This window comes from Jaculus jaculus, chromosome 7 (assembly GCF_020740685.1).
Source record: "Jaculus jaculus isolate mJacJac1 chromosome 7, mJacJac1.mat.Y.cur, whole genome shotgun sequence".
In the NCBI taxonomy this organism is placed as follows: domain Eukaryota; kingdom Metazoa; phylum Chordata; class Mammalia; order Rodentia; family Dipodidae; genus Jaculus; species Jaculus jaculus.
The window spans coordinates 12478167-12491638 of NC_059108.1; the positions used below are offsets into that span (position 1 = coordinate 12478167).

Sequence of the window (13472 nt, forward strand, 5' to 3'; positions counted from 1 at the left end):
CCAAGCACTTGGGAGGCAGAGGTAGGAGGATTGCCATGAGTTCAAGACCAGCCTCAGACTACATAGCGAATGCCCACTCAGCATGAGCTACAGTGAGACTCTACCTCAAGAAAACCAAAAACAAAACAAAAATTGCTTAAATAATGAAATAAAAAATTAAGGAAGCCCTAATGCTTTTTACAAAATTTGTTTTCCACCAATTCCAATTGCTCTGCATTCTTTCATAGCCCCACAATTACTTACATATAAAAGCTCTTTCTGTTAATCTTCAACTTGAAAAGTAGTAAAACGCCAGAGGTATAAAGGGGAATGAAGAGATACATTAACCCAGCTGATTTCCTGCATTTTCATGCTTTTATCTGCTTTCTTTTGAAGGTTACCACTTTCATGATTTCCTGTACTGTAGGCTTGGACCTTTATACAGTCTTAGAAATCGTGACCCTATCCTATATCCCTTACATGTAAAATTGTCAGAGTAGCTTAGTAAAATGTTACTCCATTTGGATAAAACTTCTTCTGAGCTAGGTACGGTGGCCCAGCACTCAGAAGGCAGAGGCAGGAGGATCACTGTGAGTTCAAGTCCAGCCTGGCACTATAGAGAGAGTTCCAGGTCAGCATGGGCTACAGGGAGACCCTGCCTCAAAAAAATCCAAACAACAACAACAAAAGCCTTCAGCATTGGAGAGATGGCTTAGCGGTTAAGGCATTTGCCTGCAAAACCAAAGGACTCAGGTTCCATTCCCCAGGAGCCATGTAACCAGCTAAGCAAGGGGCACATGAGTCTGGAGTTCATTTTCAATGGTTACAGGCCCTGTGCACCCATTCTCTCTTTGTCTCTCTTCTTTCTCTCTCTGCTTGCAAATAAATAAATAAAAATAAAAATTATTTTTTAAAAAAACCCTTCAGGCTGGAGAGATGGGGCTTAGTTGGTTAAGTCACTTGCCTGCAGTCAAAGGAACCAGGACACACGAAAGCCAGATGCATAAGGTGGCACATGTGTCTGGAGTTTGTTTGAAGCAGCTGAATGCTCTGGTATACCCATTCTCTCTCACTCTCTACTCTGTATTTGCCTCTTTCTCTCTCTCAAATCAATCAATCAGTCAGTCATCACTTATGGGAGCTGGAGAGATGGCACTGCAATTAAAGGAGTCTGGAGCTCATGTTTGCAGTGCCAGGCGGCCCTGGTGTGCCCATACTCTCTCCCTCTATTCCTTTCTCTCAAATAAATAAGTAAGTATCCTAAAAGAAAAACTTTTTCTCTCAGGCAGGGTGGCACACACCTTTAATCCCAGCACTCGGGAGACAGAGGTAGGAGGACAGCTGTGAGTTTGAAGCCAGCCTGGAACTAGAATGAGTTCCAGGTCAGTTTGAGCTAGAAGAGGGAGACCCTACCTCAGGGCAAAAGAAGAAGAAGGAAGAGGAGGAAGAGGAGGAGGAGGAAGAGGGGGGAGGAGGGGAAAAAAGAATTGTTTATACTTCTGAAAACTGTCAATAAAACGTTAAAAGAAAAGCAGAAAAGGTTTATTATGGCTCAAGAATGGAGGGTACGCTCCATCATGGTAAGGGACTGTGGCTGCGGAAGCAGGAGCATGAGGCAACTCGTCACATGGTATTTGCAGTCAGGAGGCAGAGAGGTGATTGCTGGTTTTCGGCTGACTTCCTCCTTTTCATTTTTTAAAATATTGTTTATTTATTTGCAAGCAGAGACAGATAGAGAGAAGAGACAGAATGGGTGCACCAGGGCCTCCTAGCTGCTTCAAATGAACTCCAGACACACCCGCTACATTGTGCATCTGGCTTTATGTGAGTACTGGGGAACTGAACCCAGGTTGTTAGACTTTGCAGGCAAGCATTTTTAACTGCTGAGCCATCTGTTCATCCCCTCTTTTTTTAAAAAAAAATTATTTATTTGAAAGGAGAGACATAAGCCAGACACACAAGGTAACACAAGCATGCAAGGTTGCACATGTGTACAAGGTGGCGTACACATCTGCAGTTTGATTATAGGTGGCTGGAGGTTCTGGTGCACCAATTCTCTCCTCTCTCTCTCCCTCTCATAAAAAAAAGGGGGCACCAGTCTGCTGGGCTTACCTCAAAAAAAATCATAAAATCAGGCTGGATAAATGGCTCCATGGTTAAAATCATAAGCTCCATAAGTGTCTCTTAATGCAGGACTAAGTGTGTATATAATTCATGGTACTTTAGTTCATTCCATGGAGAATCACAGAGGCATTGAAAGTAATGCAATGCACAATAAGATTATAGGAGTGAGAGTCAGGCATGGTGGCGCACACCTTTAATCCCAGCACCCGGGTGGCTGAGGTAGGAGGATCGCAGTAAGTCAGAGGCCAGCTTGAGACTACATAGTGAATTCCAGGTCAGCCTGGGCTCGAGTGAGACTCTACCTCAAAAAATAAAAACAATACAAAAAGCCAGAATCAGAATGTAAGATGAAGGCTAGAGAGATGGCTCAGCAGTTAAGGTGCTTACCTGCAAAGCCTAACAACCCGGAGCTCAACTCCCCAATAACCACGTAAAGCGAGATGCAAAGTGGTGCATGCATGCATCTGGAGTTCATTTGCAGTGGCTGGAGGTGCTGTCTTTCTCCGCACAACCCCCCCCCCCCCTCTCTCTCTCTCTCTCTCTCTCTCTCTCTCTCTCTCTCTATATATATATATATATATATATATATATATATATATATATATATATGTCTGCCTCTCTCAAATAAATAAAGAAAAATAAGCATCTACAAATATAGACTTGTATGTCATTAGGGATCTGCAAATCAAACCTACAAGGAGATACACCTCAACCATACTAGGATGGTTAGAATAAAAGAAGTGAGGGGCTAGAGAGATGACTTAGTGGTTAAGGCACTTGCCTGCAAAGCCCAAGGACACAGGTTCAATTCCCCAGTACCCACATAAAACAAATGTACAAGGTGGTGCACTCATTTGGAGTTCGTTTGCAGTGGCTAGACACCCTGGCACACCCATTCTCTCTCTCTGTCTTTCTTTTCCAAATAAATAAATAAACTTTCAAAATTGGAAAAAAAGGAAGTGTTGGCAAGGTTGTGGAGAGACTAAAGCCCTCATACACTGCTGGTCGGAGTACAAAAATGATGTAGTGCTACGGAAAACAATTCGGTGGTTGGGCAAAAGAGTTATAGAATTGGGGCTGAGGAAATGGCTCAGTGCTTAAGGCATTTGCCTGCAAAGCCTAATGGCCCAGGTCAATTCCCCAGGACCCAAGTAAAGCCAATTGAATGAAGTGGCACATGCATCTGAATTCATCTGAAGTGGCCAGAGGCTCTAATGCACCCATTCTCTCTCTGTGTCTCTGCTTGAAAAGAAATATTTTTTTTTTTTAAAGAGTTAGGGCTAGAGGGATGGCTTAGCTGTTAAGACATTTGCCTGCAAAGCCAAAGGCCCCTGGTTCAATTGCCCAGGATCCACATTAGCCAGATGCACAAGGGGGCGCATGCTTCTGGAGTTCATTTGCAGTGGGTGGAGGCCCTGGCACACCCATTCTCTCTCTCTCCCCTCTTTCTCTGTCAAATAAATAAATAAAAATAAAATATTTAAAAAAGAGTTAGATTGGCTGGAGATATGGCTTAGTGGTTAAGGCTCTTGTCTGCAAAGCCAAAGGACCTAGGTTTGCCTCTCCAGGACCCATATAAGCCAGATGCACAAGAGGGCACACGCATATGGAATTCATTTGCAGTGGCTGGGGGCCCTGGTGTTCCCATTCTCTCTCTTTCTTGATACCTACTATTTCTGTATCTCTCTCTCTCTCAAATAAATAAATAAAAATAAAATATTAGCCAGGCATAGTGGCACACGCCTTTTATCCCAGCACTCAGGAGGCAGAGGTAGGAGGATCACTGTGAGTTTGAAGCCACCCTGAGACTACATAGTGAATTCCAGGTCATCCTGAACTAGACTGAGATCCTACCTTGGAAAACCAAAAAAAGAAAAAAAAAAAAAAAAAAAGAGTTAGACCTATGAGTACCCAACGGGTTGAAAATAGGGACCTAAATATATATACACGAGTGTTCAGAGCCGTGCTGGTCACGATAGCCGACAAGTGAAAGCTGTGTTCCTTAGCCGATAAGTGGGCGTGGTGGTGCACATCTTTAATGCCAGCACACAGGAGGCAGAGGTAGGAGGATCACAGCGAGTTTGAGGCCACCCTGAGACTACATAGTGAGTTCCAGGTCAGCCCTGGGCTAGAAGTAAGACCCTACCTCAAAAAGACAAACAAACAAACAACAAAAAAAAGAAATTATAGTCTGTACCCAAGGTGGAATATTCAGCCTTAAAATGAAACGCAGGGCTTAGGTCAGTCATACAGCACTTTCCTAACATGTGTGAGACCTTAGGTTCAATCCTCAGCAATTCACACACACACACACACACACACACACACACACACACACAGAGTTCTGACATATACCATAATGGAAATGAACTGTACAATATACTGAGTGAAAGAACACAAAAAGCACAAAAGGAGAGATGGCCCAGTGGTTAAGGACACTTGCTTGCAAAGCCTACCTGATCAGGTTGATCCCCCAGTGCCCACATAAAACCAGATACATCACGTGGCACGTTCATCTGGAGTGCAATTTGCAAGAAATCCTGGCACGCTCATACTCTGTCTGTATGTTTTCGTTTTTTTTTTAAACAAGAAAGTACATAATGTCTTAATTATTCCATTTATGCGAAATTTTCAAAAGCCATACACTTGACTGGTGGTCAAGGGCCTGGGTCTTTGACTAGATGCTTGCATTACTTTTTGAGGCTTTATATGAATCCAGGGTTAGTAGGCTTTGCAAGCAAGTGTCTTTAACTGCTGAGCCATTCCCCAACCCCAATATATCAATATTTTAATTTCTTGTCTTTTAAAAGTGAAGGTTTCTAGCTGGGCATGGTAGTACACGCCTTTAATCCCAGCACTCGGGAGACAGAGGTAGGAGGATTGTTATGAGTTCGAGGCCAACATGAGACAACATAGTGAATTCCAGGTCAGCCTGAACTAGAGTGAGACCCTAACTCGAACCCCCCCCCAAAAAATTAATTAATTAATTAAAAGTGAAGATTTCTGGGCTGGAGAGATGTCTCAGTGGTTAAGGCACTTGCCTGCAAAGCCTAATGACCTGGGTTTGGTTCCCCAGTACCCACGTAAAGCCAGATGCACAAAGTGGTGCATGCATCTGGAGTTCATTTCCACTGGCTAGAAGCCCTGGCACACCTATTCTCTCTCTGCTTGCAAATAAATAAATGAATAATATTTTTTAAATTTCATTTTTATTTATATATTTGACAGAGAAAGAAGGAGTGAGAGAATGGGTGCGCCAGGGCGTCCAGCCACTGCAAACGAATTCTAGACGCGTGCGCCCCCTTGTGCTTCTGGCTAAACATGGATCCTGGGGAATCAAACCTGGGCCCTTTGGCTTTGCAGGCAAATGTCTTAACCGTTAAGCCATCCCTCCAGCCCAAATAAAATATTTTTTGAAAAGTCAAGATTTGAACAGGGTGTGGTGGCGCACGCCTTTAATCCCAGCACTCGGGAGGCAGAGGTAGGAGGATTGCCATGAGTTCAAGGCCACCCTGAGACTACAGAGTTAATTCCAGGTCAGCCTGGACCAGAGTGAGACCCTACCTCGAAAAACCAAAAAAAAAAAAAAAAAAGAAAAGAAAAGAAAAGAAAAGTCAAGATTTGTATTATGGAGCTGAAAGACAACCAGTAAAAATATGGGTTCAGGGCTGGAGAGATGACTTAGCGGTTAAGGCGCTTGCCTGCAAAGCCAAAGAATCCCGGGTCCATTCTCCAGGACCCACGTAAACCACATGCACAAGGGGGCGCATGCATCTGGAGTTCGTTTGCAGTGGTTGGAGGCCCTGACACGCCCATTCTCTCTCCTCCCCCCCCTTTCTCCCTCTCAATACATTTTTTAAAAAAATCCTGGTTCAATATAAAATTATGGTTCAAATGTTTCACAGTTCAAGAATCACCTTTGGGGGGACAATTTATCATTATCTGCCAAGTAACTTTTTAAATTTCTGGTGTGTATGTGTTCTTGGTTATGTGGACACATGCATGCCATAAGCACATCTGTGGAGGTCCCAAGCAAACGCTGAGACCTACCGCCTTGTTTTGAGGCAGGGCCTCTGAGATTCTCGGCTGCACTGGCTGGCTTCCTCCCATCTCATCAGTGGGCACTGGGATTACAGATGCCCACTGCAGTGGCCTGCTTGATGCAGGTTCTGGGGAATCCCAACTCTACACCCCACATTCACGTGGTACTTTATCCACTAATCCAGTATCCCAGCTCCCCAAATATCTTTTTATTTATATATTTTTCTTTCTTTTTTTCTTTAGGCAGGATCTCACTGAAGCCCAGTCTGACCTGGAACTCACTCTGTAGTCCCAGGCCAGCTTCAAACTCACAGTGACCCTACCTCTGCCTCCCAAATGGTGGGATTAAGTGCGTACTACTACGACTGTCAACTATCTTTTTTTTTTTTTTTGAAGTTTCTCCAGGTAAGTAGGGTTTCCCTGCAGCCCAGGCTGGCCTGGAATTCACTATGGAGTCTCAGGCTGGCCTCAAATTCACGGTGATTCTTCTACCTCTGCCTCTCCAGTGCTGGGATTAAAGGCGTGCGCCACCATGCCCATCATAAAAAGATGTTTGAAGCCGGGTGTGGTGGCACACCCTTTAATCATAGCACTGGAGAGGCAGAGGTAGAACCACCACTGTGAATTTGAGGCCAGCCTGAGACTCCATAATGAATTCCAGGCCAACCTGGGCTAGAAGAGAGACCTTACCTTGAAAAACCAAGAAAAAAAAGCAGGGCGTGGTGGCGCACGCCTTTAATCCCAGCACTAAGGAGGCAGAAATAGGAGGATGGCAGTGAGTTCGAGGCCACCCTGAGACTACATAATGAATTACAGGTCAGCCTGTGCTACAGTGAGACTCCTACCTTGAAAAAACAAACAAAAAATTTTTAAATATTTTAAAACTTTTATTCATTTGATTTTTTGAAATTCTATTTTCATTTATTTAAAAGAGAGAGAGAGAATTAGTGCTCCAGGGCCTCTAGCCACTGCAATCAAACTCCAGACACCTGTGCCACCTTGTGCGCATGTGCGATTTTATGCATATGTTACTGTGTGCATCTGGCTTACATGGCATCTGGGGAGTCAAACATGGGTCCCTAGGCTTCCCAGGACCAGCGCCTTAACTGCTAAGCCATCTCTCTGGCCTTCAAATATCTTAAAAAAAAATTTTTTTTTTAATTTATTTACAAGCAAGAAAAGATAGAAAGTAGACAGAATGGGTGTGCCAGGGCCTCCAGTCTCTGCAAACTCCAAATGCATGTGACACTGTGCATCTGGGTTTATATGGTTACTGGGGAATTGAACCTGGGTCCTTAGGTGTTGCATGCAAGCTCCTTAACCACTGAGTCATCTCTCCAGCCCTCAAGTATCTTTCTTTTTAAATTTTTTTTGTTCATTTATTTATTTGACAGCAACAGACAGAGAGAAAGAGGCAGAGAGAAAGAGAGAGAGAGAGAGAATGGGCGCGCCAGGGCCTCCAACCACTGCAAATGAACTCCAGATGCATGCGCCCCCTTGTGCATCTCGCTAACGTGGCTCCTGGGGAATTGAGCCTCGAACCAGGGTCCTTAGGCTTCACAGGCATGTGCTTAACCACTAAGCCATCTCTCCAGCCCCTCAAATATCTTTTGACTTAATAATTTTACTTCAAATCTATCTGAAAGGACTAGATAATGCCTGAGAGAAATGTACAGATGTTCACTGCAATATTGCTAAAAATAGTCAAACCAGGAAAAAAATGTGAAAGTGTATCTGTAAAGGAACAAATTGTTACACAGCATTATACTATGGATTGGCACTTGTGTCTAATTATGTCACTTAATCAAAAAATAACGGCATGTGCACACCAGTAATCCTATACATTGGGAGATAAGAGTCAGGAGTTCAAACCATCTTCAGCTGCATATTGAGTTTGAGGCCAGCCTGGTCTATAGAACATCTCAAAAACAACTAAAAAGAAAAATGAGAGTATATCATAAACATTTACAATGATCTCCTTCTCAATGATTTTTTCCTTTAAAAAAATTTATTTAATCATTTCAGTGAGAATAAGAGGCAGAGAGAAAGAGGCAGATAGATAGAGAATGGGCACACTAGTTTAGGACCTCTAGCAACTGCAAATGAATTCTAGACGCATGTGCCACCTTGTGCATCTGGTTTACTTGGGTCCTAAAGAATTGAACCTGGGTCCTTAGGCTTCGAAGGCAAGTGCCCTAACCACTAAGCCATCTCTCCAGCCCATGAATTTTTCTTTTTTTTTTTTATTTTTTGTTTATTTATTTGAGAGCGACAGACACAGACAGAAAGACAGATAGAGGGAGAAAGAGAGAATGGGCGCGCCAGGGCTTCCAGCCTCTGCAAACGAACTCCAGACACGTGCACCCCCTTGTGCATCTGGCTAACGTGGGACCTGGGGAACCGAGCCTCGAACCGGGGTCCTTAGGCTTCACAGGCAAGCGCTTAACCGCTAAGCCATCTCTCCAGCCCGAATTTTTCTTTTGATGGTAAGAGATCAAAATCCAAGCCTTGCCGGGCATGGTGTGGTGGCACACAACTTTAATCCCAGCACTGGGAGGCATAAGTAGGAGGATCACTGCGAGTTCGAGGCCACCCTGAGGCTCCATAGTGAATTCCAGGTCAGCCTGGACTAGAGTGAGACCCTACCTCGAAAAACCAAAAAGAAAAAAAAATCCAAGGCCTTATGTATACTAAGCACACTCCACTGGGCAAGCGCAACCCCCCTTCACTAATGCTCTATTACTGAACCCCAGTCTCCACACACTTTTGCCCACCACCCCTCAGGTTTGACCTTTACCCCATCAGACTCAGTAAGCCCAGTAATAGAGAAGATCCGAACCAATGGACACGCCTTATTGGTGTGATCACATCTACTCATGGCAGATGCATTGTTAAACTCTACCCTGACAAGGGTGGCAGAAGTTATGCCGTGAGGTTGGTATTCTTGTGCCAGAGTATCATGAAATCTCATTCCTAAGAGCAGAGCAACATTTTGCCTTATTACTCAATTGGCTGAGACTCAGGGAGTTTCCCAGATCACGGCAAGTGTTAACACTGCCTTGATATATTAGAAAGGGACACAGGGACTGGAGGGATGGCTCAGTGGTTAAGGTGATTACCTGAAAAGCCTATCGACACAGGTTTGATTCCCCAGTACCCATGTAAAAGCCAGATGCACACAGTGTCACATACATCTGGAGTTTGTTTGCAACGGATGAAGGCCCTAGTGTGCCCATTCTCTGTTCTCTCTCTTGCTTGCAAATTAAGTAAAAATATTTTAAAAAGGGAGGGAGGGACATGAAAGTGAATTACCTTCTTTGGTTGGATAGTTAACCAAACTGTTTTCTGGCCTTCATCTAGTATTAGAAGACATTTCAAGAGCCACTTGAAAGTGAAATAAAGCATAAATTGGTTTTTCAGTTTTTTTTGTTTTTTGAGGTAGGGTCTTGCTCTAGGCCCGGTTAACCTGGAGTAGTCTCAGGCTGGCCTCAAACTCAAAACAATCCTCCTACCACTTCTTCCCAAGTGCTGGGACTAAAGGCATGCGCCACCACGCTCAGCTCTTTAAATTGAATAACAAGATTAAATAATTCACTACAGAATCTTAGTACTTTATAGATACTGCCTGATTCGTAGCCAATAGCTCACTCATGGTTTAGACTACAGAATCTTAGTACTTTATAGATACTGCCTGACTCGTAGCCAATAGCTCACTCATGGTTTAGACTTAACTGAGATGTGTTCAAGTTTTCATGAATAATATTACCATGTAAAAACCAAAGTTATTTAGGGTTCTTTTCAAGTGTTGTGACAAGCAGGCTGACTTGGAACAGGCCACATTTTGTACTCAAAAATTAAGTCACTGGGTATAGTGATACACACCTTTAATCTCAGTACTTGGGAGGCAGTTAGGATCACTGAGTTCAAAGCCAGCCTAAAACTACAGTGACGTCCAGGTACATCTGGGCTTAGAGCAAGACCCTACCTCAGAAAATCAAAAGTAAATAAAAATTAGTTGGGCCCCTCTATAGTTTTCAATCTACTGCTGTAACATCAAAGCAATAAACTGACTCCCTGAGCAGTGAGGCAAACAGCTGAAGCACTTTCTCTACCACTATATATTTGGCCCTATAGTACAGATCACAATTTCCTTTTCCCAAACACACCAAGAAAATTCCAGAGTACTGCCAAGTGTGGCGGCACACATGACGACATTCTCTAGTACTTGGGAAGAAGAAGGCAGGCCAGAGTTTGAGACTTGACTCAACTACCTAGTGAAACCTTGTCTCCTAAAACCCAATAGTAAAACCTGTTGATATTTTAAGTTAAAAATCTTTAACTTCTGTTGTGCTATTATTATCTGTAGGTCCTAATGTAAGTTTTGTACTTAAAAAAAGCCAAAGGACCTAGGTTTGATTCCCCAAGACCCACATAAACCAGATACACAAGGTGCATTTGTCTGGAGTGTTTACAGTGGCTGGAGGTCCTGGCATATCCTTTCTTTTTGTGCCTCTCTCAAATAAAAAATTTCTGGCTAGAAATGGCTTAGCCGCTAAGGCACTTGTCTTAAAAAGCCTAAAGACCCAGACTCAACTCCCTAGTGTCCCATGTAAGCCAAACGAACAAGGTGGCCCACGCATCTGGAGTTGGTTTGCAGTGGCTAGAGGACCTGGTATGCACATTCTCTCAAATTTTTTAAAAATCTCAGCCAGTAGCTGGGTGAGGTAGCACATGCCTTTAATCCCAGAGGTAGGGCTGTTCTGAGTTCAAGACCAGCCTGGGGGATACAAAGGGAGTCCCAAACCAGCTTGGGCTAGAAAGACCTTACCTTGTAAAAACCAAAATCTCCCAACTTTACACTGAATTATCCAGGTACTTCCCACTTTCATTAACTCAGAATTTCAGACTCAAAATATACAATGTTCCAAGGGGTACTGTTTGGATACTGAACAGCACTCATTAGTTCTCAGATTTAAGAGGGTTTTTTTGTTCCATTTCTTGCTGTCAAGATCTGAAGCCAGTTAGGCAACCCAAAACTGTTCCCATCCTTAACATCTTTAATAAAAGGATAGCTGCTGTGACACACCCACTAAGGTTACAAAGAAGTTTCCTTGAGGCAGTTCATTTTTAAATGGATCACTTACTAGCAACAGATGTTAATAGTGGTTACACAGCTACAGTAGAAACTTCAATTTAAGTCAAGAAAACTGCAGCCTATTGAGGTCTTCATTGGGTTCAGCAAAATGATGCAAGACCTCTGTCTGACTTAACCACCAGCCCCACTTTTCACTAACATGTGCCTTACTTTAGAAGAACTTGTTTTCAATTCAACATTGAATGTGTGGCATCGCCTGAGTACACTTGGAATGTTTGACCAAAACCTGTTATTGGTCCCTTAACCTATTTTTAAGCGTAAGGAATTTTTAAAGGTAAAAACTTTGCCAGCCCTTATCCTTATTTTAAGTTTCCTAGAGGGTATTGTTAGAAACAATTAAAAAGTGTAACAAAATCTTAAATTCTTAAGTGAAAGCCATTTAACTAGTATTTAAAACCTCTGCAATTATTAGTTTATTAGTATCATCCAGGACTCAGATGTTCAGTATTCCTCCTGAAATTACATAAACAAATGCAAATGGAAAGAATCCAAGTCAAAATTATATAACAAAACAGCACTCCATCACAAAAGCGTGTAAAATTACAAGAACGCTATTTTAACACTGGCACTTTAAGAGAACGATAATCTTAAAACCACAAAATTCGCCAAATTGTTCCTTAAACTGCTAAGGAGATAAACATGACTCAAATGAGTGAGTTTGGGTTTTGGAAAGAAAAATAAAATCAATTGGGTAACTGGTACTAAGATGCAAAGTTTGTCTTTCTTCCTCATGTCTGATTTATTAAAGGGGAAATCACAATATAGGAAAATACATCCTACTTTAATTTTAAATGTGGCATAATTTTACAAGCTGGCCCAACTAATTAAAAATACTTCTAATAGCCTCATTTCCTGAGCAATCCATATTTAGACAAACGGGAAAGTGTATAGCCAGCACTTTCATAGCCTTCCCTGGGAATAATGTCAACAGAAAGTTTAATATGGCCGTCTTGTATTTTAAGCTCACGCTTTTGGGGATACATTCTCAGGTCTTCTTTCATGTGGGAACTTCAAAATATAACTGCCATTACATGGTAATGGGAGTTAAAGAATACAGAGTCCTCATTCAAAGATTAGAACATACTTTTCTATTAGTCCTTCAAGGACAGACTTTCAAATTGTTTGATTCTAATAATCCCATGTTATGAAAACAATTGGTTACTCTTCGTGTTGTAAACTTTAGTGGGCTATGTGAACTCTCATCCATTGATCAAGATTTTGGAGTTTCAGTTATGGGTGAAAATGTTTTCAAACTTTTTATTACCCCTATCGTGATATGCAGGGTGTGTAGACAAAAGTATTTTACTCAGCCTGACTATATGAAAAGATAAACACTGCAATAATCCAAGTGACCCAAAATGGGCAAAAGCAAGATACTAGCTTCCCCTCAAGAAGAAAAATCTCAGACCTATGAAAAGGACAACCATACTAATAAAAAAAATTGTATTTACTTAGAAGCATTCAGAATGTCAACAAAACAGCTGCAATTTTTTTTGCAATTACAGAGTGGTATTCAGTTAACAGAACAACAATTATTTCATATAAGCTGCATCAGAGACAACTGAAGATGAAAAAAAAACTACCGTCCCCATATATAACTAATTTGTGCTGTGCACCAACAAGAACCTGCTTTAAATTTCCATGCCAATTTACAACCCCCATACTGTACCAGGCAAGGTTAGTGGCTATTGAAAATACCACCAGGACAGGGCTATCTAAAGACACATTCGGTAGTGTGTTAACTATACAAAAAAAGACACTGTACAGTTTAAAAACAAATCTTACACAGCCTTACATTTCAATTTTTTTCTTTAAAAGGAGTGAGTTGTGTACAGGGGGGTTAAATGCTTTATAGACAAGAAAAAAAAACTGCGCTAGAACCAACTTATTCATCATCATCATCTTCTTCTTCATCCTCATCTTCTTCATCTTCCTCTTCTTCCTCATCCTCTTCATCTTCCTCATCTTCCTCCTCTTCCTTCTTTTTCTTGCTCTTTTCAGCCTTGACAACTCCTTTTTTTGCTGCATCAGGTTTTCCTTTAGCTCTGTAGGCAGCAATATCCTTTCAAAATAAAGGGAGGAGAAAATGACAGGGTAAAAAACTGTTCAGGAGAGAAACAGCATGGCAAAGCTGCATGAGATCCAAGTAATACATTAAAATAGCTCATGAGTG

At 42.1% G+C, this 13472-nt stretch overlaps 1 protein-coding gene across 1 annotated transcript in view; it reads right to left on the reverse strand.

The window, feature by feature from the left end:
* Positions 1-11688: 11688 nt before the first annotated feature.
* Positions 11689-13472, reverse strand: part of Hmgb1 (high mobility group box 1) — a 6139-nt gene continuing 4355 nt past the window's right edge. Inside the window, exon 5 of the mRNA XM_012949071.2 lies at positions 11689-13361. Coding sequence (XP_012804525.2) covers positions 13185-13361 — 177 coding nt within the window. The 3' untranslated portion in view covers positions 11689-13184. The remainder of the gene's footprint in view (positions 13362-13472) is intronic.